The sequence below is a fragment of the Entelurus aequoreus genome, unplaced genomic scaffold (genome assembly GCF_033978785.1).
Source record: "Entelurus aequoreus isolate RoL-2023_Sb unplaced genomic scaffold, RoL_Eaeq_v1.1 HiC_scaffold_41, whole genome shotgun sequence".
In the NCBI taxonomy this organism is placed as follows: domain Eukaryota; kingdom Metazoa; phylum Chordata; class Actinopteri; order Syngnathiformes; family Syngnathidae; genus Entelurus; species Entelurus aequoreus.
In genome coordinates, this window is record NW_026907973.1 from 226,508 (window position 1) to 249,810 (window position 23,303).

Here is a 23,303-nt window from a genome sequence, read left to right on the forward strand (position 1 = left end):
AAAAAACGGACTTGCTTCGGCAGTACAATTCTGGTGCTGTAGTTGTAGGAGATGTCTCAAAACGTCATCAGGAGTCCCTACAAAACCTAAAAATGGCATAAAATGCTTTTTTTGGGAAAACTTTTTTTTTACAAAAAAAAATTCAAAAAACGGACTTGTTTGAGCAGCACAATTCTGGTGCTGTAGTTGTAGGAGATGTCTCAAAACGTCATCAGGAGTCCCGACTAAACCCGTAAATGTAAGAAAATGTAAGAAAATGCATTTTTTAAGAAAAACATTTTTTGCTAAAATGTCGTAAGGGGGGACCCTGTCGTAAAAATGCCAAAAAACGGACTTGATTCAGCAGCACAATTCTGGTGCTGTAGTTGTAGGAGATGTCTCAAAACGTCATCAGGAGTCCCGACTAAACCCGTAAATGTAAGAAAATGTAAGAAAATGCATTTTTTAAGAAAAACATTTTTTGCTAAAATGTCGTAAGGGGGGACCCTGTCGTAAAAATTCCAAAAAACGGACTTGATTCAGCAGCACAATTCTGGTGCTGTAGTTGTAGGAGATGTCTCAAAACGTCATCAGGAGTCCCTACAAAACCTAAAAATGGCATAAAATGCTTTTTTTGGGAAAACTTTTTTTTTACAAAAAAAAATTCAAAAAACGGACTTGTTTGAGCAGCACAATTCTGGTGCTGTAGTTGTAGGAGATGTCTCAAAACGTCATCAGGAGTCCCGACTAAACCCGTAAATGTAAGAAAATGTAAGAAAATGCATTTTTTAAGAAAAACATTTTTTGCTAAAATGTCGTAAGGGGGGACCCTGTCGTAAAAATTCCAAAAAACGGACTTGATTCAGCAGCACAATTCTGGTGCTGTAGTTGTAGGAGATGTCTCAAAACGTCATCAGGAGTCCCTACAAAACCTAAAAATGGCATAAAATGCTTTTTTTGGGAAAACTTTTTTTTTACAAAAAAAATTTCAAAAAACAGACTTGCTTCAGCAGCACAATTCTGGTGCTGTAGTTGTAGGAGATGTCTCAAAACGTCACCAGGAGTCCCGACTAAACCCGTAAATGTAAGAAAATGTAAGAAAATGCATTTTTTAAGAAAAACATTTTTTGCTAAAATGTCGTAAGGGGGGACCCTGTCGTAAAAATTCCAAAAAACGGACTTGATTCAGCAGCACAATTCTGGTGCTGTAGTTGTAGGAGATGTCTTAAAACGTCATCAGGAGTCCCTACAAAACCTAAAAATGGCATAAAATGCTTTTTTTGGGAAAACTTTTTTTTTACAAAAAAAAATTCAAAAAACGGACTTGTTTGAGCAGCACAATTCTGGTGCTGTAGTTGTAGGAGATGTCTCAAAACGTCATCAGGAGTCCCGACTAAACCCGTAAATGTAAGAAAATGTAAGAAAATGCATTTTTTAAGAAAAACATTTTTTGCTAAAATGTCGTAAGGGGGGACCCTGTCGTAAAAATGCCAAAAAACGGACTTGCTTCGGCAGTACAATTCTGGTGCTGTAGTTGTAGGAGATGTCTCAAAACGTCATCAGGAGTCCCTACAAAACCTAAAAATGGCATAAAATGCTTTTTTTGGGAAAACTTTTTTTTTACAAAAAAAATTTCAAAAAACGGACTTGTTTGAGCAGCACAATTCTGGTGCTGTAGTTGTAGGAGATGTCTCAAAACGTCATCAGGAGTCCCGACTAAACCCGTAAATGTAAGAAAATGTAAGAAAATGCATTTTTTAAGAAAAACATTTTTTGCTAAAATGTCGTAAGGGGGGACCCTGTCGTAAAAATTCCAAAAAACGGACTTGATTCAGCAGCACAATTCTGGTGCTGTAGTTGTAGGAGATGTCTCAAAACGTCATCAGGAGTCCCTACAAAACCTAAAAATGGCATAAAATGCTTTTTTTGGGAAAACTTTTTTTTTACAAAAAAAATTTCAAAAAACGGACTTGCTTCAGCAGCACAATTCTGGTGCTGTAGTTGTAGGAGATGTCTCAAAACGTCATCAGGAGTCCCGACTAAACCCGTAAATGTAAGAAAATGTAAGAAAATGCATTTTTTAAGAAAAACATTTTTTGCTAAAATGTCGTAAGGGGGGACCCTGTCGTAAAAATGCCAAAAAACGGACTTGCTTCGGCAGTACAATTCTGGTGCTGTAGTTGTAGGAGATGTCTCAAAACGTCATCAGGAGTCCCTACAAAACCTAAAAATGGCATAAAATGCTTTTTTTGGGAAAACTTTTTTTTTACAAAAAAAATTTCAAAAAACGGACTTGTTTGAGCAGCACAATTCTGGTGCTGTAGTTGTAGGAGATGTCTCAAAACGTCATCAGGAGTCCCGACTAAACCCGTAAATGTAAGAAAATGTAAGAAAATGCATTTTTTAAGAAAAACATTTTTTGCTAAAATGTCGTAAGGGGGGACCCTGTCGTAAAAATGCCAAAAAACGGACTTGATTCAGCAGCACAATTCTGGTGCTGTAGTTGTAGGAGATGTCTCAAAACGTCATCAGGAGTCCCTACAAAACCTAAAAATGGCATAAAATGCTTTTTTTGGGAAAACTTTTTTTTTACAAAAAAAATTTCAAAAAACAGACTTGCTTCAGCAGCACAATTCTGGTGCTGTAGTTGTAGGAGATGTCTCAAAACGTCATCAGGAGTCCCGACTAAACCCGTAAATGTAAGAAAATGCATTTTTTAAGAAAAACATTTTTTGCTAAAATGTCGTAAGGGGGGACCCTGTCGTAAAAATTCCAAAAAACGGACTTGCTTCAGCAGTACAATTCTGGTGCTGTAGTTGTAGATGTCTCAAAACGTCATCAGGAGTCCCTACAAAACCTAAAAATGGCATAAAATGCTTTTTTTGGGAAAACTTTTTTTTTACAAAAAAAAATTTAAAAAACAGACTTGCTTCAGCAGCACAATTCTGGTGCTGTAGTTGTAGGAGATGTCTCAAAACGTCATTAGGAGTCCCTACAAAACCTAAAAATGGCATAAAATGCTTTTTTTGGGAAAACTTTTTTTTTACAAAAAAAAATTCAAAAAACGGACTTGTTTGAGCAGCACAATTCTGGTGCTGTAGTTGTAGGAGATGTCTCAAAACGTCATCAGGAGTCCCGACTAAACCCGCAAATGTAAGAAAATGTAAGAAAATGCATTTTTTAAGAAAAACATTTTTTGCTAAAATGTCGTAAGGGGGGACCCTGTCGTAAAAATTCCAAAAAACGGACTTGATTCAGCAGCACAATTCTGGTGCTGTAGTTGTAGGAGATGTCTCAAAACGTCATCAGGAGTCCCTACAAAACCTAAAAATGGCATAAAATGCTTTTTTTGGGAAAACTTTTTTTTTACAAAAAAAATTTCAAAAAACAGACTTGCTTCAGCAGCACAATTCTGGTGCTGTAGTTGTAGGAGATGTCTCAAAACGTCATCAGGAGTCCCGACTAAACCCGTAAATGTAAGAAAATGCATTTTTTAAGAAAAACATTTTTTGCTAAAATGTCGTAAGGGGGGACCCTGTGGTAAAAATGCCAAAAAACGGACTTGCTTCAGCAGTACAATTCTGGTGCTGTAGTTGTAGGAGATGTCTCAAAACGTCATCAGGAGTCCCTACAAAACCTAAAAATGGCATAAAATGCTTTTTTTGGGAAAACTTTTTTTTTACAAAAAAAAATTCAAAAAACGGTCTTGTTTGAGCAGCACAATTCTGGTGCTGTAGTTGTAGGAGATGTCTCAAAACGTCATCAGGAGTCCCGACTAAACCCGTAAATGTAAGAAAATGTAAGAAAATGCATTTTTTAAGAAAAACATTTTTTGCTAAAATGTCGTAAGGGGGGACCCTGTCGTAAAAATTCCAAAAAACGGACTTGATTCAGCAGCACAATTCTGGTGCTGTAGTTGTAGGAGATGTCTCAAAACGTCATCAGGAGTCCCTACAAAACCTAAAAATGGCATAAAATGCTTTTTTTGGGAAAACTTTTTTTTTACAAAAAAAATTTCAAAAAACGGACTTGCTTCAGCAGCACAATTCTGGTGCTGTAGTTGTAGGAGATGTCTCAAAACGTCATCAGGAGTCCCGACTAAACCCGTAAATGTAAGAAAATGTAAGAAAATGCATTTTTTAAGAAAAACATTTTTTGCTAAAATGTCGTAAGGGGGGACCCTGTCGTAAAAATTCCAAAAAACGGACTTGATTCAGCAGCACAATTCTGGTGCTGTAGTTGTAGGAGATGTCTTAAAACGTCATCAGGAGTCCCTACAAAACCTAAAAATGGCATAAAATGCTTTTTTTGGGAAAACTTTTTTTTTACAAAAAAAAATTCAAAAAACGGACTTGTTTGAGCAGCACAATTTTGGTGCTGTAGTTGTAGGAGATGTCTCAAAACGTCATCAGGAGTCCCGACTAAACCCGTAAATGTAAGAAAATGTAAGAAAATGCATTTTTTAAGAAAAACATTTTTTGCTAAAATGTCGTAAGGGGGGACCCTGTCGTAAAAATTCCAAAAAACGGACTTGATTCAGCAGCACAATTCTGGTGCTGTAGTTGTAGGAGATGTCTCAAAACGTCATCAGGAGTCCCTACAAAACCTAAAAATGGCATAAAATGCTTTTTTTGGGAAAACTTTTTTTTTACAAAAAAAAATTCAAAAAACAGACTTGCTTCAGCAGCACAATTCTGGTGCTGTAGTTGTAGGAGATGTCTCAAAACGTCATCAGGAGTCCCGACTAAACCCGTAAATGTAAGAAAATGTAAGAAAATGCATTTTTTAAGAAAAACATTTTTTGTTAAAATGTCGTAAGGGGGGACCCTGTCGTAAAAATGCCAAAAAACGGACTTGCTTCAGCAGTACAATTCTGGTGCTGTAGTTGTAGGAGATGTCTCAAAACGTCATCAGGAGTCCCTACAAAACCTAAAAATGGCATAAAATGCTTTTTTTGGGAAAACTTTTTTTTTACAAAAAAAATTTCAAAAAACGGACTTGTTTGAGCAGCACAATTCTGGTGCTGTAGTTGTAGGAGATGTCTCAAAACGTCATCAGGAGTCCCGACTAAACCCGTAAATGTAAGAAAATGTAAGAAAATGCATTTTTTAAGAAAAACATTTTTTGCTAAAATGTCGTAAGGGGGGACCCTGTCGTAAAAATGCCAAAAAACGGACTTGCTTCAGCAGTACAATTCTGGTGCTGTAGTTGTAGGAGATGTCTCAAAACGTCATCAGGAGTCCCTACAAAACCTAAAAATGGCATAAAATGCTTTTTTTGGGAAAACTTTTTTTTTTACAAAAAAAAATTCAAAAAACAGACTTGCTTCAGCAGCACAATTCTGGTGCTGTAGTTGTAGGAGATGTCTCAAAACGTCATCAGGAGTCCCGACTAAACCCGTAAATGTAAGAAAATGCATTTTTTAAGAAAAACATTTTTTGCTAAAATGTCGTAAGGGGGGACCCTGTCGTAAAAATGCCAAAAAACGGACTTGATTCAGCAGCACAATTCTGGTGCTGTAGTTGTAGGAGATGTCTCAAAACGTCATCAGGAGTCCCTACAAAACCTAAAAATGGCATAAAATGCTTTTTTTGGGAAAACTTTTTTTTTACAAAAAAAAATTCAAAAAACGGACTTGTTTGAGCAGCACAATTCTGGTGCTGTAGTTGTAGGAGATGTCTCAAAACGTCATCAGGAGTCCCGACTAAACCCGTAAATGTAAGAAAATGTAAGAAAATGCATTTTTTAAGAAAAACATTTTTTGCTAAAATGTCGTAAGGGGGGACCCTGTCGTAAAAATGCCAAAAAACGGACTTGCTTCAGCAGTATAATTCTGGTGCTGTAGTTGTAGGAGATGTCTCAAAACGTCATCAGGAGTCCCTACAAAACCTAAAAATGGCATAAAATGCTTTTTTTGGGAAAACTTTTTTTTTACAAAAAAAAATTCAAAAAACGGACTTGTTTGAGCAGCACAATTCTGGTGCTGTAGTTGTAGGAGATGTCTCAAAACGTCATCAGGAGTCCCTACAGAACCTAAAAATGGCATAAAATGCTTTTTTTGGGAAAACTTTTTTTTTACAAAAAAAAATTAAAAAAACGGACTTGTTTGAGCAGCACAATTCTGGTGCTGTAGTTGTAGGAGATGTCTCAAAACGTCATCAGGAGTCCCGACTAAACCCGTAAATGTAAGAAAATGTAAGAAAATGCATTTTTTAAGAAAAACATTTTTTGCTAAAATGTCGTAAGGGGGGACCCTGTCGTAAAAATGCCAAAAAACGGACTTGCTTCAGCAGTATAATTCTGGTGCTGTAGTTGTAGGAGATGTCTCAAAACGTCATCAGGAGTCCCTACAAAACCTAAAAATGGCATAAAATGCTTTTTTTGGGAAAACTTTTTTTTTACAAAAAAAAATTCAAAAAACGGACTTGTTTGAGCAGCACAATTCTGGTGCTGTAGTTGTAGGAGATGTCTCAAAACGTCATCAGGAGTCCCGACTAAACCCGTAAATGTAAGAAAATGCATTTTTTAAGAAAAACATTTTTTGCTAAAATGTCGTAAGGGGGGACCCTGTCGTAAAAATGCCAAAAAACGGACTTGCTTCAGCAGTACAATTCTGGTGCTGTAGTTGTAGGAGATGTCTCAAAACGTCATCAGGAGTCCCTACAAAACCTAAAAATGGCATAAAATGCTTTTTTTGGGAAAACTTTTTTTTTACAAAAAAAAATTCAAAAAACGGACTTGTTTGAGCAGCACAATTCTGGTGCTGTAGTTGTAGGAGATGTCTCAAAACGTCATCAGGAGTCCCGACTAAACCCGCAAATGTAAGAAAATGTAAGAAAATGCATTTTTTAAGAAAAACATTTTTTGCTAAAATGTCGTAAGGGGGGACCCTGTCGTAAAAATGCCAAAAAACGGACTTGATTCAGCAGCACAATTCTGGTGCTGTAGTTGTAGGAGATGTCTTAAAACGTCATCAGGAGTCCCTACAAAACCTAAAAATGGCATAAAATGCTTTTTTTGGGAAAACTTTTTTTTTACAAAAAAAAATTCAAAAAACGGACTTGTTTGAGCAGCACAATTCTGGTGCTGTAGTTGTAGGAGATGTCTCAAAACGTCATCAGGAGTCCCGACTAAACCTGTAAATGTAAGAAAAAGTAAGAAAATGCATTTTTTACGAAAAACATTTTTTGCTAAAATGTCGTAAGGGGACCCTGTCGTAAAAATGCCAAAAAACGGACTTGATTCAGCAGCACAATTCTGGTGTTGTAGTTGTAGGAGATGTCTCAAAACGTCATCAGGAGTCCCTACAAAACCTAAAAATGTCATCTCCTGTTCCCACAGTACCTCCGTGTCTCCGCAGTGAGTCGTGCGCCTCACCTGCCGATCTTCCCCCTGGACTCTGACTGCCTTCCTCCACCTCCGCACTCGGACCTGGACTTCTGGACGCCTCTCTCCTGCCCCCACGGACCTCGCTCGGATCACGAACCTCTTTTGCTTCGCCCCTCTGGACTTCTTTGCTGCCACAACCAACACACACTTACAATAACCTCTGGTAACTTATATTTGGTTAACTTCTACACATAGCCCTGCATCCACACACATAGTAGCATACACACCCGACGTAATCATCAAGCTCAAATAAAACCCGTTGAGCTAGACCTCCTGCTGTCGTACCGTCTCCTTCCCCCTTCGTCTTACGTAACAGTACCGGTACCAAAATGTATTTTGATACTTTTCTAAAAAAAAGGGTACCACAAAAAATTGCATTATTGGCTTTATTTGAACAAAACATCTTAGTGTACATGAAACATATGTTTATTATTGTCATTTAGTCCTCAAATAAAATAGTGAACATACTAGACAACTTGTCTTTTAGTAATAAGTAAACAAACAAAGACTCCTAATTAGTCTGCTGACGTATGCATTAACATATTGTGTCATTTATACACCTATTATTTTGTACACATTATGAGGGACAAACTGCAAAAATTGATTATTAATCTACTTGTTCATTTGCTGTTAAAATCTGCTTATTTTCTGTTTCAACATTTTCTATCTACACTTTTGTTCAAATGTAATAATCACTTATTCTTCTCTTCTTTGATACTTTACATTAGTTTTGGATGATACCACACATTTAGGTATCGATCTGATACCAAGTAGTAACAGGATCATACATTGGTCATTTTCAAAGTCCTCATGTGTCCAGGGACGTATTTACTGACTTTATAAACATAATATACATTTTAAAAGAAGGAAAAAAGATTTTGTGACGATAAAAAATATCGATGTAATCATAGTAGTATCGACTAGATACGCTCTTGTACTTGGTATCATTACAGTAGATGTCAGGTGTAGATCCACCCATGGCATTTGTTTACATTGTGACGGTGGTGAGATATTGTATCCTCCTACGGTGTGTAGTGAAGCATGTTTAGCTATTCCTCGTCCTCCAGTGATAATGCTACTTGTAAAAAACTTACTTTATTTGTCGCCATGGAGGCCAGGATTAGTGATTTAGAAGTAGCTGAAACACTGTGGATGTGTGTTAGCTGCGAGCTAGTTAGCCATGTCTTAAAGCAGCTCTTCCTGAGGGTGTTTCAGTGTTATAACTTCACCTTTATCTTGACTTTTTACACCAAAATGCGTCCATTCTCCCTTTTCTGTCTACACACTGTGTCTGCTTGTAAGTACTCTGTGTGTGTGTGCTGCCCAACAGCAGTAAAACCAGCAATGTCATGATTGACTATTTGCTTGATCAGTAACTTAACAAAGCTCCAAAGTTTTGGTTCACCTCCATCGTAGTTCACTAAGACGGGTCCTCCATTATATTTGTCATTAGGGCCTGGAATCTAGCTCTGCAAGACCTGGGATAGCTGAGTGGTTAACACTGTTGGCCACCAAGCAAGGGGTACTGGGTTCAAATCCCAGTAGGGAGTTAGTGTTTTGTTTCACTATCATTGTGATTTTGTGAGACAGGTTCTCAATTAAATATGTCATTGGGGCCCGAAATCTAGCTTCAAGAAGACCAAGAATAGCTTAGTGGTCAAAGCAGCTAGTGCCCAATCAAATGGGACTGGGTTCAAATCCCAGTCAGATCGTTTGGTGACTAGGAAATATCCAGTCAGAGAAATTACTCTTTTATATCATAGTTTACTGAGACAGGTTCTAAATCACATATAATTAAATATGTCATTGGGGACCGAAATCTGCCTTCAAGAATACCAAGGATAGCTGAATGTTTAAAGCAGCTAGCTCCCAATCAAAGGGTTCTGGGTCCAAATCCCAGTCAGGTCACTCTGAAACAGGTAAAGATCTTGTCAGAGGAATAAATCTTTTGTATGATAGTTTAAAGGTTCTCAATTATATATGTCATTGGGGCCCGAAATCTGGTAACAAGATAGACCAAGGATAGCTGAATGGTTAAACAGCTATCTCTCAATCAAAGGGTTCTGGGTTCAATCCCTGTCAGGTCGATCGGCTTGCCAAGCCAAAGTATGCAGAAGTGGGGATGCCGGACGATGTGGGGGTGTATCAGTAATTCCTAGGCTGGGATGGGTGGGAATAGAAAGATAGATAATTAATTCATTGTGAGTGTTGACCAATCAGCTCTCCTGGTCTGACTAATTGCAATTGAGATAATAAAATAGATGAAACAATTCTAATTGGATAATGAATAAACCAAATACAAGAAAGATAATTGGGGAAAAAATGGAGGAAGTAGAACTAGTGGAATAATTTAATTAAAAGATAATTGTATTGATAATTAATTATACAAATTTGTGTTTTTTATTATCTAATTTTTTTTATCACAATTGCAATTAGACATGTTTTTATTAATCATATTTTTTTATTATCCAATTATTTCAACTTTTTTATTATCTCAAATGCAGTTAGTCAGACCAGGAGCTCCATTAAGATCTTTGATTAGTGTTTTGTAACATGTATTTAAAACAGCAGAGTGCTCCTGTCACAGAAAGGATCTTTGACCTGCATTTTTCCACAGTACAGTGCTCCCGTCAAACAAGATCTTTGATTAGTGTTCTGTGACAGGAGCACTCCACTGTATTATCCTGAATCAGATGCACCTGTGTGAGGTGGTTAGCTGCATAAAGACACCTGTCCAATCAGTAAGAGCCAAACATTCAGCATGGCTAAGAGCAAAGAGCTGTCCAAAGACACCAGAGACAAAATGGTACAACTCCACAAGGATGGAAAGGGCTACGGAGAAATTGCCAAGCAGCTTGGTGAAAAAAGGTCCACTGTTGGAGCAATCATTAGAAAATGGAAGAAGCTAAACATGACGGTCAATCTCAATGGGAGTGGAGCCCCATGCAAGATATCACCTGGTGGGGTCTCAATGATGCTAAGAAAGGTGAGGAATCAGCCCAGGACTACACGGCAGGACTTGGTCAATGACCTGAAAAGAGCTGGGACCACTGTTTCCATGGTCACTGTTGGTAATAACGTCATGGTTTGAAATCATGCATGGCACGGAAGGTTCCCCTGCTTAAACCAGAACATGTTAAGGCCCGTCTTAAGTTTGCCAATGACCATTTGGATGATCCAGAGGAGTCATGGGAGAAAGTGTTGTGGACAGTGTTTTATCACATCTCTATCATAGTTTACAGACACAGGTTCACCATTACATCTGGTCTTAAGAAAACCCAAGGTAGCTCAGTGGGTAACATCAATACTGTTAACCAAGGGGTACTGGGTTCAAGTCCCACTTACAGTTTTATATCATAGTTTACTGAGACAGGTTCTCAATTAAATGTTTCATTGGGGCCCTAAAATTTTATTCTAGAAGACAAAAGATAGCTGAAGGGTTAAACAGCTACCTTCCAATCAAAGGGTTCTGGGTTCAATCCCAGTCAGGTCACTCTAAAACTAGTAAATACCCACTCAGAGCAATTAGTCTTTTAAATGAAAGTTTACTGAGACAGTTCTCAATTATATATGTCATTGGGGCCCGGAAATCTGGTAACAACAAGAGCAAGGATGGCTGAATGGTTAAACATCTAGCTTACAATCAAAGGGTTCTGGGTTCAATCCCAGTCTGGTCGCTCTACAACTACTAAATATCCACTCAGGGCAATTAGTCTTTTAAACGAAAGTTTACTGAGACAGTTCTCAATTATATATGTCATTGGGGCCCGGAAATCTGGTAATTGTATGGCCGAGGATAGCTGAATGGTTAAACATCTAGCTCCCAACAAAGGGTTCATGGGTTCAATCCCAGTCCAAGGTCCAAGCAAGGGTGGGGAGTAGCGTTATGTGGGGGTGTATCACCTCCCCCACACAGAGTAAAGTCAAGTGGTAGCTGGTTAATTAACTTATAGTTAAAAAGGTAAGTATGAGTAATAATAATAACAAATAGTCTATAGTCCAAAAGTCAAGGGTAACCTCGGGGGTTAGCTCCTCCTCCTTGCCGAGGCTAAAGTTGGCTGGGATGGGCGGGAATAGAAAGATAGATAATTAATTCATTGTGAGTGTTGACCAATCAGCTCTCCTGGTCTGACTAATTGCAGTTGAGATAATGAAAAAAAAAAAAACTGCAATTGATACAATAAAAATAAAAAAAATTGGATAATAAAAAAATAAGATTAAAAAAAACATGTCTGTCATGTAATTGCAATTGAGATAATTACAATTGAGTTAATTGAGATAATTAATTGAGATAATTAATTGAGATAATTGGAATGGAGATAATTAATTTTAATTATGTCAATTGAGATAATTAATTATCATAATTAATTGAGATAATTAATTATCATAATTAATTGAGATAATTAATTATCTCAATTGACATAATTAAAATTAATTATCTCCATTCCAATTATCTCAATTAACTCAATTGTAATTATCTCAATTGCAATTACATGACAGACATGTTTTTTTTAATCTTATTTTTTAATCATCCAATTTTTTATTTTTTTTATTTTATCAATTGCAGTTTGTTTTTTTCATTATCTCAACTGCAATTAGTCAGACCAGGAGAGCTGATTGGTCAACACTCACAATGAATTAATTATCTATCTTTCTATTCCCGCCCATCCCAGCCAACTTTAGCCTCGGCAAGGAGGAGGAGCTAACCCCCGAGGTTACCCTTGACTATAGACTATTTGTTATTATTATTACTCATACTTACCTTTTTAACTATAAGTTAATTAACCAGCTACCACTTGACTTTACTCTGTGTGGGGGAGGTGATACACCCCCACATAACGCTACTCCCCACCCTTGCTTGGACCTTGGACTGGGATTGAACCCATGAACCCTTTGTTGGGAGCTAGATGTTTAACCATTCAGCTATCCTCGGCCATACAATTGCCAGATTTCCGGGCCCCAATGACATATATAATTGAGAACTGTCTCAGTAAACTTTCATTTAAAAGATTAATTGCTCTGACTCAATATTTACTAGTTTTAGAGTGACCTGACTGGGATTGAACCCAGAACCCTTTGATTGGGAGGTAGCTGTTTAACCATTCAGCTATCTTTGGTCTTCTAGAATAAAGTTTTCGGGCCCCAATGAAACATTTAATTGAGAACCTGTCTCAGTAAACTATGATATAAAACTGTAAGTGGGACTTGAACCCAGTACCCCTTGGTTAACAGTATTGATGTTACCCACTGAGCTACCTTGGGTTTTCTTAAGACCAGATGTAATGGTGAACCTGTGTCTGTAAACTATGATAGAGATGTGATAAAACACTGTCCACAACACTTTCTCCCATGACTCCTCTGGATTTATATTATTGTATATACTAGGTCATAAAATCAGTGTCAGTTGAGTCGGTCCATATGTTGCCTGTAGGGATTTTTAATGTCCAGCAGATGTCAGTATTTAGTGACACAGTATCAATACAGTTTTGCAATGTGTCGAAACGCTTCATGACGCCTCATCAACCCATCACTACCGTAGCCCTTTCCATCCTTGTGGAGTTGTACCATTTTGTCTCTGGTGTCTTTGGACAGCTCTTTGCTCTTAGCCATGCTGAATGTTTGGCTCTTACTGATTGTATGGGGTGGACAGGTGTCTTTATGCAGCTAACCACCTCACACAGGTGCATCTGATTCAGGATAATACAGTGGAGTGGAGGTGTTACAAAACACTAATCAAAGATCTTGTTTGACGGGAGCACTGTACTGTGGAAAAATGCAGGTCAAAGATCCTTTCTGTGACAGGAGTGCTCTGTTGTTTTAAATACATGTTACAAAACTATGATATAAAAGAGTAATTTCTCTGACTGGATCTTTCCTAGTCACCAAACGATCTGACTGGGATTTGAACCCAGTCCCATTTGATTGGGCACTAGCTGCTTTGAGCACTAAGCTATTCTTGGTCTTCTTGAAGCTAGATTTCGGGCCCCAATGACATATTTAATTGAGAACCTGTCTCACTAAATCACAATGATAGTGAAACAAAACACTAACTCCCTACTGGGATTTGAACCCAGTACCCCTTGCTTGGTGGCCAACAGTGTTAACCACTCAGCTATCCCAGGTCTTGCAGAGCTAGATTCCAGGCCCTAATGACAAATATAATGGAGGACCCGTCTTAGTGAACTACGATGGAGGTGAACCAAAACTTTGGAGCTTTGTTAAGTTACTGATCAAGCAAATAGTCAATCATGACATTGCTGGTTTTACTGCTGTTGGGCAGCACACACACACAGAGTACTTACAAGCAGACACAGTGTGTAGACAGAAAAGGGAGAATGGACGCATTTTGGTGTAAAAAGTCAAGATAAAGGTGAAGTTATAACACTGAAACACCCTCAGGAAGAGCTGCTTTAAGACATGGCTAACTAGCTCGCAGCTAACACACATCCACAGTGTTTCAGCTACTTCTAAATCACTAATCCTGGCCTCCATGGCGACAAATAAAGTAAGTTTTTTACAAGTAGCATTATCACTGGAGGATGAGGAATACCTAAACATGCTTCACTACACACCGTAGGAGGATACAATATCTCACCGCCGTCACAATGTAAACAAATGCCATGGGTGGATCTACACCTGACATCCACTGTAATGATACCAAGTACAAGAGCGTATCTAGTCGATACTACTATGATTACATCGATATTTTTTATCGTCACAAAATCTTTTTTCCTTCTTTTAAAATGTATATTATGTTTATAAAGTCAGTAAATACGTCCATGGACACATGAGGACTTTGAAAATGACCAATGTATGATCCTGTAACTACTTGGTATCAGATCGATACCTAAATGTGTGGTATCATCCAAAACTAATGTAAAGTATCAAAGAAGAGAAGAATAAGTGATTATTACATTTGAACAAAAGTGTAGATAGAAAATGTTGAAACAGAAAATAAGCAGATTTTAACAGCAAATGAACAAGTAGATTAATAATCAATTTTTGCAGTTTGTCCCTCATAATGTGTACAAAATAATAGGTGTATAAATGACACAATATGTTAATGCATACGTCAGCAGACTAATTAGGAGTCTTTGTTTGTTTACTTATTACTAAAAGACAAGTTGTCTAGTATGTTCACTATTTTATTTGAGGACTAAATGACAATAATAAACATATGTTTCATGTACACTAAGATGTTTTGTTCAAATAAAGCCAATAATGCAATTTTTGGTGGTACCCTTTTTTTAGAAAAGTATCAAAATACATTTTGGTACCGGTACTGTTACGTAAGACGAAGGGGGAAGGAGACGGTACGACAGCAGGAGGTCTAGCTCAACGGGTTTTATTTGAGCTTGATGATTACGTCGGGTGTGTATGCTACTATGTGTGTGGATGCAGGGCTATGTGTAGAAGTTAACCAAATATAAGTTACCAGAGGTTATTGTAAGTGTGTGTTGGTTGTGGCAGCAAAGAAGTCCAGAGGGGCGAAGCAAAAGAGGTTCGTGATCCGAGCGAGGTCCGTGGGGGCAGGAGAGTGGCGTCCAGAAGTCCAGGTCCGAGTGCGGAGGTGGAGGAAGGCAGTCAGAGTCCAGGGGGAAGATGGGCAGGTGAGGCTCACTGCGGAGACACGGAGGTACTGTGGGAACAGGAGATGACAAGGACAAATAAGGACTAGGCACGAGGGAGACAAAGCGAGCAAAAGAGAGAGACACAGGTGAGGAGCCAGAGACGTGAAGCTTACTGAATCAGGGCTTTGTTCCGGCGTGGAGTAGTCAGTGGAGTGAGCCTTTATGCTGCTGCTTCTCGTCAAGACCAGGTGCGTTGACTGATGATTGCCGCCGGCTGTGGAGGCGCGTGGCCGCGGTCTGCATGGCGCGTGCGGGGGCGTGTCCTGCGGTGCTTGCAGCGTAGCTTCGAGGAGCTCCTGCCGAGGAGGGAGAAGCAGACGTAACAGTGCCCCCCCTCTTATGCGAGGCTCTCGACGAGCGGCGGAGAGCTCCAGGGTTGACCTGATAGAAGTCCTCCAGAAGGGTGGGGTCAGCAAGGTAGGAGGCCGACACCCAGGATCTATCCTCTGGACCATAACCCTCCCAATCTACCAAAAATACCAGGCCCTTACCTTGCCGACGGACCCCAAGGATCTCCTTGACGGTCCAAACTGGGTCAGCGTTATCCAGAGGGGTAGGGTCAGGGTAAGAGAGTGGAGAACTGGAGACAGGCTTACTCTGGGATACATGGACCACCGGATGTGGCTTCACCGAGGGGGGTAGAGACAGACTAACAGATACTGTTGGATAAGCTCAGAGCAATCGGATTTAACAAAACCTCATGGAGCTGGATGCAATCCTACTTGGAGGGGAGGAAACAGGTGGTAGAGGTGAACGGCACCGTGTCCCCCCCCCCCCCCCCCCCCCCCTCTCAGTGAGCTGTGGAGTCCCCCAAGGCAGTATATTAGGGCCTTTACTGTTCCTGGTATACATAAACGACTTGTCATCGGCATGCGACTGTGAATTGTTCTTGTTTGCGGATGACTCGACCTTGCTGGTATCCGGCAAGGACAAGTCACAGGTGGAGAAAATCCTCAGTGCTGAACTCTGTAGAACTTGCACCTGGCTCGCTGACAACAAGCTATCCATACACTTGGGTAAAACGGAATCCATCCTGTTTGGGTCCCACATCAACCTTAAGAAAGTCAATGACTTCACTATAAAAGTGGGTGACGTTGTTCTCACCAGGAAAGATGAGGTCACCTACCTAGGTTCCATTCTAGAGGCTAATCTTTCCTGTGATAAAATGGCAACCAAGGTAATCAAAAAGGTCAACCAACGAACGAGATTTCTCTATAGAATCTCCTCTCTGGTCAACAAAAGCACCTTGAGGATTCTGGCGGGAACTCTCGTTCAACCCTTTTTTGATTACGCATGCACCTCCTGGTACCCTAGCACCTCTAAAACCCTCAAATCTAAACTCCAAACATCCCAGAACAAGCTAGTCAGATTACTTCTAGACCTCCACCCCAGATCCCACCTCACTCCTACCCACTTCTCCAAAGTGGGCTGGCTCAAGGTGGAGGACAGAGTTAAACAACTTGCACTGAGCCTAGTCTATAAAATCCACTACACCTCCCTGATACCGAAGTACATGTCAAACTACTTCCATAACGTAAATGACCGCCATAACCACAACACCAGGGGGAGCTCCACTAACCACGTTAAACCCAGATTCCGATCTAACAAAGGTCTTAACTCATTCTCTTTCTATGCCACATCAATGTGGAATGCACTCCCAACAGGTGTAAAAGAAAGCATAAGAAAAAGTATCTACATTTGATTGTTAACATTTGATTTATATATGTTTATTTTTTCAATATTTTTATGAATGTATTAATCAATCAACAAAACAATACACAACAATGCAATCCAATTCCAAAAGCAAAGCCGCCCCAGCAACACTAAGAACAACAGTAAACAGCAATTGAGGACACAAACATGACACGGAACAATCCAAATGTAGTGAAACAAAAATGAACATTATCGACAACAGCATCAATACTAGTAACAATATCAAAACAGCAGTGATTAAAAATCCCTCATTGACATTATCATTAGACATTTATATATATAAAAAAAAAGAACAATAGTGTGACAGTGGCTTACACTTGCATCGCATCTCATAAGCTTGACAACACACTGTGTCCAATATTTTCACAAAGATAAAATAAGTCATATTTTGGTTCATTTAATAGTTGAAACAAATTATTCTTGAGACAAGATTTCGGGCCCCAATGACATATTTATTTGAGAAGCTGTCTCAGAAAATTATGATATAAAACAATAACTCCCCAGCTGGAGCCTTCCTAGTCACTGCTGGACCATGACTTGGATTTGAACCTAGTACCCTTTGATTGGGAGCTAGCTGCTATAACCACTCGGCTATCCTTTATCTGCCAATTCACAGTTTTCGTGCCCCAATGACATAACCTGTCCTAGTAAACTAGGAAATAAAACAGCAACTCTTCCAGTTGGAGCTTTCCTAGTCACTGCACGACATGACGTGGATTTGAAACCAATCCCCTTTGAGTGACAGCTAGCTGCCTTAACCACTCAACTATCATTGGTCTGCTGGAGCCAAGACTTCGGGCCCCAATGAGATATTTAATTGAGAAACTGTCTCAGTAAACTATGATACAAAAAAGTAACTCCTCCAGCCGGAGTTTACCCAGTCACTGCTCGGCCATGACTGGGATTTGAACCCAGTCCTCTTTGATTGGAAGCTAGCTGCTTTAACCACTCAGCTACCCTTTGTCGTGCCCCAATGACATATTTAAATGAGAACCTGTCTCAGTTAACTACAAATGGACGTGTAAAAAAACACTGACTCTTTTGGCTGGAGTCTTGTAACCTGACCGGGATTTGTACCCAGTACCCCTTGGTGCACAGTTACCAGTGTTAACCACTCAGCTACATATATATACTGTACATACTGTATATGTATATATACATATACAAAAATTAACATTTACACCGTATATCTAAGGGCTGTCAAGTGATTAATTTGTTTTAATCAGATTAATCACACTCTAGATCTGTGATTAATCCTGATTAATCACAGATAATTTTTCTAGCATTTTTTTAATTTTATATATATATATATATATATATATATATATATATATATATATATATATATATATATATATATATATATATAATGTGGGGTGAAGGAGTGATGCGTGGGATGATGCAACACTATGCCCAGATGTGGGATGTGAGTTCAGGATGTTGGTGTGGCTTGTGCAGCCCTTTGAGACACTCGTGATTTAGGGCTATATAAGTACTGTGAAGTCTGGGAAGCTAAATAAGGCACACTTAGAAATAATGAATTTCTTTGTGTGCAATTGCGGCAGAAGTCCACAGGAGGGCGCACGTTCCCTTCCAGAGTCTATAGCTGCCATTAAAAGACACTTGGGCAATAGCCAGAGGTGCACTCTTAAAACGAATGTGTTGGAAATAACACAATTTGTGTTGTTTTTTTACACATCTCCATGTCCAGAGGGGGACAACTCAATTTGTCAATTTTAACACATTAACTTTGTTACTTATATTAACACAGTAAATGTGTAGGTTTTAGTAACAAATGTTTGTGTTACTCAAATTAAACACATTTTGTGTATATTGGCAACACTTGTGTGTATGTGCATGCTATGCTATATAAAAAAACATAATTGAAATTTAATTGGCATTCAATTCAAAAATTCCTTCTATTCATTACAAGTCACAACATTTAGGAAATAAGTCTGTATCTTGTCAGTAAGTGCAATTCAGAATCTCTCAGCTCATATTAGGGATGTCCGATAATGGCTTTTTGCCGATATCCGATATGCCGATATTGTCCAACTCTTTAATTACCGATACAGATAACCGATATATACAGTCGTGGAATTAACACATTATGCCTAATTTGGACAACCAGGTATGGTGAAGATAAGGTACTTTTTAAAAAAATGAATCAAATAAAATAAGATAAACTTAAAACATTTTCTTGAATAAAAAAGAAAGTAAAACAATATAAAAACAGTTACATAGAAACTAGTAATTAATGAAAATTTGTAAAATTAACTGTTAAAGGTTAGTATTATTAGTGGAGCAGCAGCACGCACAATCATGTGTGCTTACGGACTGTATCCCTTGCAGACTGTATTGATATATATTGATATATAATGTAGGAAGCAGAATATTAATAACAGAAAGAAACAACCCTTTTGTGTGAATGAGTGTAAATGGGGGAGGGAAGTTTTTTGGGTTGGTGCACTAATTGTAAGTGTATCTTGTGTTTGTGGATTTAATAAAAAAATTTAAAAAACCGATAATAAAAAAACGATACCGATAATTTGATATTACATTTTAACGCATTTTTCGGCCGATAATATCAGCAGACCGATATTATCGGACATCTCTAGCTCATATACATCAAGTGGCAAAGCATCAGTTGCATCTTTCAGATTCATCACTTGAAATTAGTCTTTTTAATCACATAAGTGTGAAGGTGTTCATCAAAATAGTTAACAGTGAGAACTCTCAACAAAATGAACACCTCATCACGGTCAGAAAAGGTAACAATATACACTGTCTCTCCAAAGATATGTTTGTTGTCCAGATCACATTTGAAGGAAAGCACACAACCAGGTGTGTAGCAATGACCAAATATAGACACACAACTGATACTCCAAATGTTTCAATCATTGATTGAAACTTTATTAGTAGATTGCACAGTGAAGTACATATTACATACAATTGACCACTAAATGGTAACACCCCAATAAGTTGTTCAACTTATGTCCACAGGCTGCCATTTTTCCAATCAACAACTCCTACTTTACCAAGCAGGCAAGGTTACAAGCCCAATACAATTTGAAGAGTTAGTCCAGACTGCAGGTGAGACCCTCTTCCTGGAGTGGAATGACATGGGCAGCCACGAGGACATATTGTGTTGATGTTGTGCTGCAATGTCCAATGCTCACCAGACCAGCTTGCATCACTGGAGCAGGGTCAGTGGTTTGTAGAAGGTCATGGAAGCTTCTTCCTGGCTAAAACAGTGTATGCAACACATGTGATTACATCATCTTTACAAGTTATGAATCATTTACTTAAGATATCTCACTTGTTTTATATTCTTATCACAAATTAAGATATTCTTGCTTGTTTAATGTAGGACAGCACTGATTTGATGCTGCATTTTGTCCATCCCATAGATCTTGTTGACCCAGTAGGGGGCAGATCATGTGTGAGCATCTTCAGTGCTCTACAGCACCTTCATTCTGTACAAATAGACAAATATACACAGTTTATATCACTGACATGTGACACTGTAAGGTTAAATGTGTGTCAACTTGGGGAGTCTTTGGAAGATGACACAAAAAGGCATGATAATCCTCCATAAATAAACTAAACATTACCAGCACTCTCAGCTTCTGGTGGTTCATCTTTTCCTTCAAGAGCAGCCAGCTTCAACAACTTTGGTCCCATTTGTGTAGAAAGATGTCTGTCTTGTATGGAAACATCTTCTCAAACTGTCGATCTGTTAAGGTTTACCAACAGGACAAGACAAGGGTGATTAGATAAGGTTATATGCAAATCCATTTGAGAGTGCAGGTGGTGATTACATTGACTGACTTACCAGATATGGTACATCGATGAAACGAGGGTAGTTCTCAACAATCTCTGCCAGAGTAGGTGACTGATTAGATATCCAGTATCTTGGGTGGAAGTAGGTTTTGTCCTTACCCATCTTGATGGAAGAAAGGTTCTCCGGACTAGGCTTCATCCTTATGATCACAGTTATCCATTCTTGGACAGACTCATCACTTTCTGGAACTTCTTCAAGTCCAACAGTGACTTCAGATGAGCCACCCCTTCTGCAATAACGGCACCGATCATCCCTTCGTTCGGCGGATATTCCTCAGCTTACCTTCCAGAAAGCCAGCGTGGCATGTTGGATCATAGACGTGTTCCTTTACAACACAAATAAAACTGGGATCTAATGAGCTACTGTCACAATCAATCCAAGTAATGTGTGTTTCTCACTCTTAACATTCCCTTACATATCCTTATTTTCGTCCTCCATGTTGATGTTAAGTGACGGGTAAAATGTCACATGGTTCTGGCGAGAAGTTTTTTGTCCGCACTTACTGGATAACTGAGGAAAAACATCATGAAGAAGAAAAAGGACACATTAACATTGGACATAACATTAGACGTCCTGTAGTTCAAAATAAGTGACAAATGTCTACTTACAACTGACGGCAGTTGTTACCAGTACCCTTCTCCATTTTTATGTAAGTGAAGTGAATTATATAGCGCTTTTTCTCTAGTGACTCAAAGCGCTTTACATAGTGAAAGCCAATATGTAAGTTGCATTTAAAGCAGTGTGGGTGTCACTGGGAGCAGGTGGGTAAAGCGTCTTGCCCAATGACACGACGGCAGTGACTAGGATGGCGGAAGCGGGGATCGAACCTGGAACCCTCAAGTTGCTGGCACGGCCGCTCTCCCACTCTCCTCGTAGAATGCAAAACTCCTGGGATCTTTTAGTTGGAGGCGAGTGTTGGCAGTGTCAGGATGAAGATCACTGGCTGCTGTTGAAGTGTGAAGGAACAGTCCACTATTTTATTTCAACCAGTGTAGAGATATTAACACTTCATCTAAGCCAGCGTGTCCAAAGTGTGGCCCGGGGGCCATTTTCGGCCCGCAGCTAATGTTTTACCGGCCCATCATTCTAAAAAATACTAAAAAAATGTTTGAAAACATTAAAAGTCGAATAAAAGAGCAAATGGGTGAAACAAAAGGAGAAAAACTTTGCAATGTTCACTCTAACACAATTTGTTTTTACAATTTCTCACAAAATAATCAAAATCAATGTTGCTATGAATTATTGACCGACTTAAGGACAAAAAGGACATACAAAACATGAAAAAAAGTTAATTATATAAATTGTTATTACAAACATACAAAGCTAATTACACTATATATTATCTGAAGCTGATAGACATTTAAGTGTTAAATGTAAACATGAGTGGGGCACTTTTGGATCCCTAAGAATTTTAGTGGAATTAAAAAACACCTGTCTTTGCTAAAAAATTTAAAATAATAAATTCTAATCAATGTTGCTTTTAATTATTGACCTAGTTAGGGATCCAATTACTTCACATCAAATATTCCACTTTGAAATCTTTTTGGGAAAAATATTGTATATTTGCCCCCAAAAAATAGGGTTTTGACAAAAAGCTCATGAAATGTGTGTGTGTATATATTTTACACCTGAAGTTGAATTACAGATTCAAGCATTTAATTTAAAAAAAATATATAAAACTTGTTTTAAACCCGTTTTAAGACTGAAACCCTTCTGCGTCCCTAGGACCTAACTTGCGGGAGCCAATAAGGTTAAAAAAAAATAAAAAAGTGGATATTGTATTGGTTTTGAAAATGAAAAATATCAAAATGGCCCCGCATGTTTTGATTTTTCAGTGTGCGGCCCTCAGTGGAAAAAGTTTGGACACCCCTGATCTAAGCACTGGGATAATACTACAAATAAAAGGCACATAGGCTCACTAAACAGATGATTATGTTTAGTGAGCTGCCTTAAATGAACAAACATACCTGCTGTACTTCCATTTCCTGTGTGGTGACAGCAGTGGCACTGACATACCAAACATCTCATTGAATGGACTGGAATAGAATTTGGAATGTATCCATGTTTTCAACTTTGCAGTTCACATCAGTGTCAAGGAATTCATTAAAATCTGAGCAGAAATTCAGAATTGTGGTCATTTCTGCTTTGATGTACACACCTGTGTAATGTCCTTGACTTTACCAGGAGTGGAAGTCTTCTTGAAAATGTCTCTGCCATCCAGGAGGACTTGTGAGACATCTGGGAGAAGCCATTCTTCTACATGTGTACAAACTCAAATGTACAGACAAACACAACTAATTCAATACAACTCCAAGGAAGGACTTTGTGTAAAATAATAATCATTTAATTATAGCCTAAGAGATTATAATACACATACAGTAGTTAGAACAAGCTACATTTTGAACCATTATTAGTCCAGTGCAAATATGTTTACATGTCATAGCTGACTTGATTTCTGAAACATTGACTATGACTGGAAATGGCCTTTAATACCTATGCAACATATGGACAGATTAAACTTAAAAAAGGTCATTTAAAATGGAGATAACATACCCAAAAGAAAGCATGAATAGTTTAAGTCAACCAGTGCAGTTTTGTCAAACAGTTTAATTGATACTGTGGAGACCTTCTTATCAAATCTTACCTTAGTAATGTTAGCTAACTTGTGGAAACAAACCTGCAAAATAAAGCCAACATTAATTTAGCCATTAACCAACATTATGTACACAGCATAACCAGGCTACTAT

At 38.5% G+C, this 23,303-nt stretch overlaps 1 protein-coding gene and 1 long non-coding RNA gene across 6 annotated transcripts in view; one reads left to right on the plus strand and one right to left on the minus strand.

Moving 5' to 3' along the window:
• LOC133645335 (uncharacterized) overlaps positions 1-20,279 on the plus strand; it is an 82,200-nt gene extending 61,921 nt beyond the window's left edge. The window contains exon 5 of one of the 5 annotated variants that reach the window (XM_062040225.1): positions 19,716-20,279. In XM_062040225.1, the coding sequence (XP_061896209.1) occupies positions 19,716-19,785 (70 nt within the window). In that variant the 3' untranslated portion in view covers positions 19,786-20,279. Of the gene's footprint in view, positions 1-7,320; positions 7,793-19,715 lie in introns of those variants that run through there. The other 4 variants (XM_062040227.1, XM_062040228.1, XM_062040229.1 and 1 more) reach the window with 4 other exon arrangements.
• On the minus strand, positions 20,063-20,829 carry LOC133645332 (uncharacterized). The gene is made up of 4 exons (XR_009825010.1): positions 20,655-20,829; positions 20,548-20,591; positions 20,327-20,448; positions 20,063-20,188 (listed from the first exon to the last, which is right to left on the minus strand). It is a non-coding gene; the product is annotated as an uncharacterized LOC133645332 (long non-coding RNA).
• Positions 20,830-23,303: the final 2,474 nt, after the last annotated feature.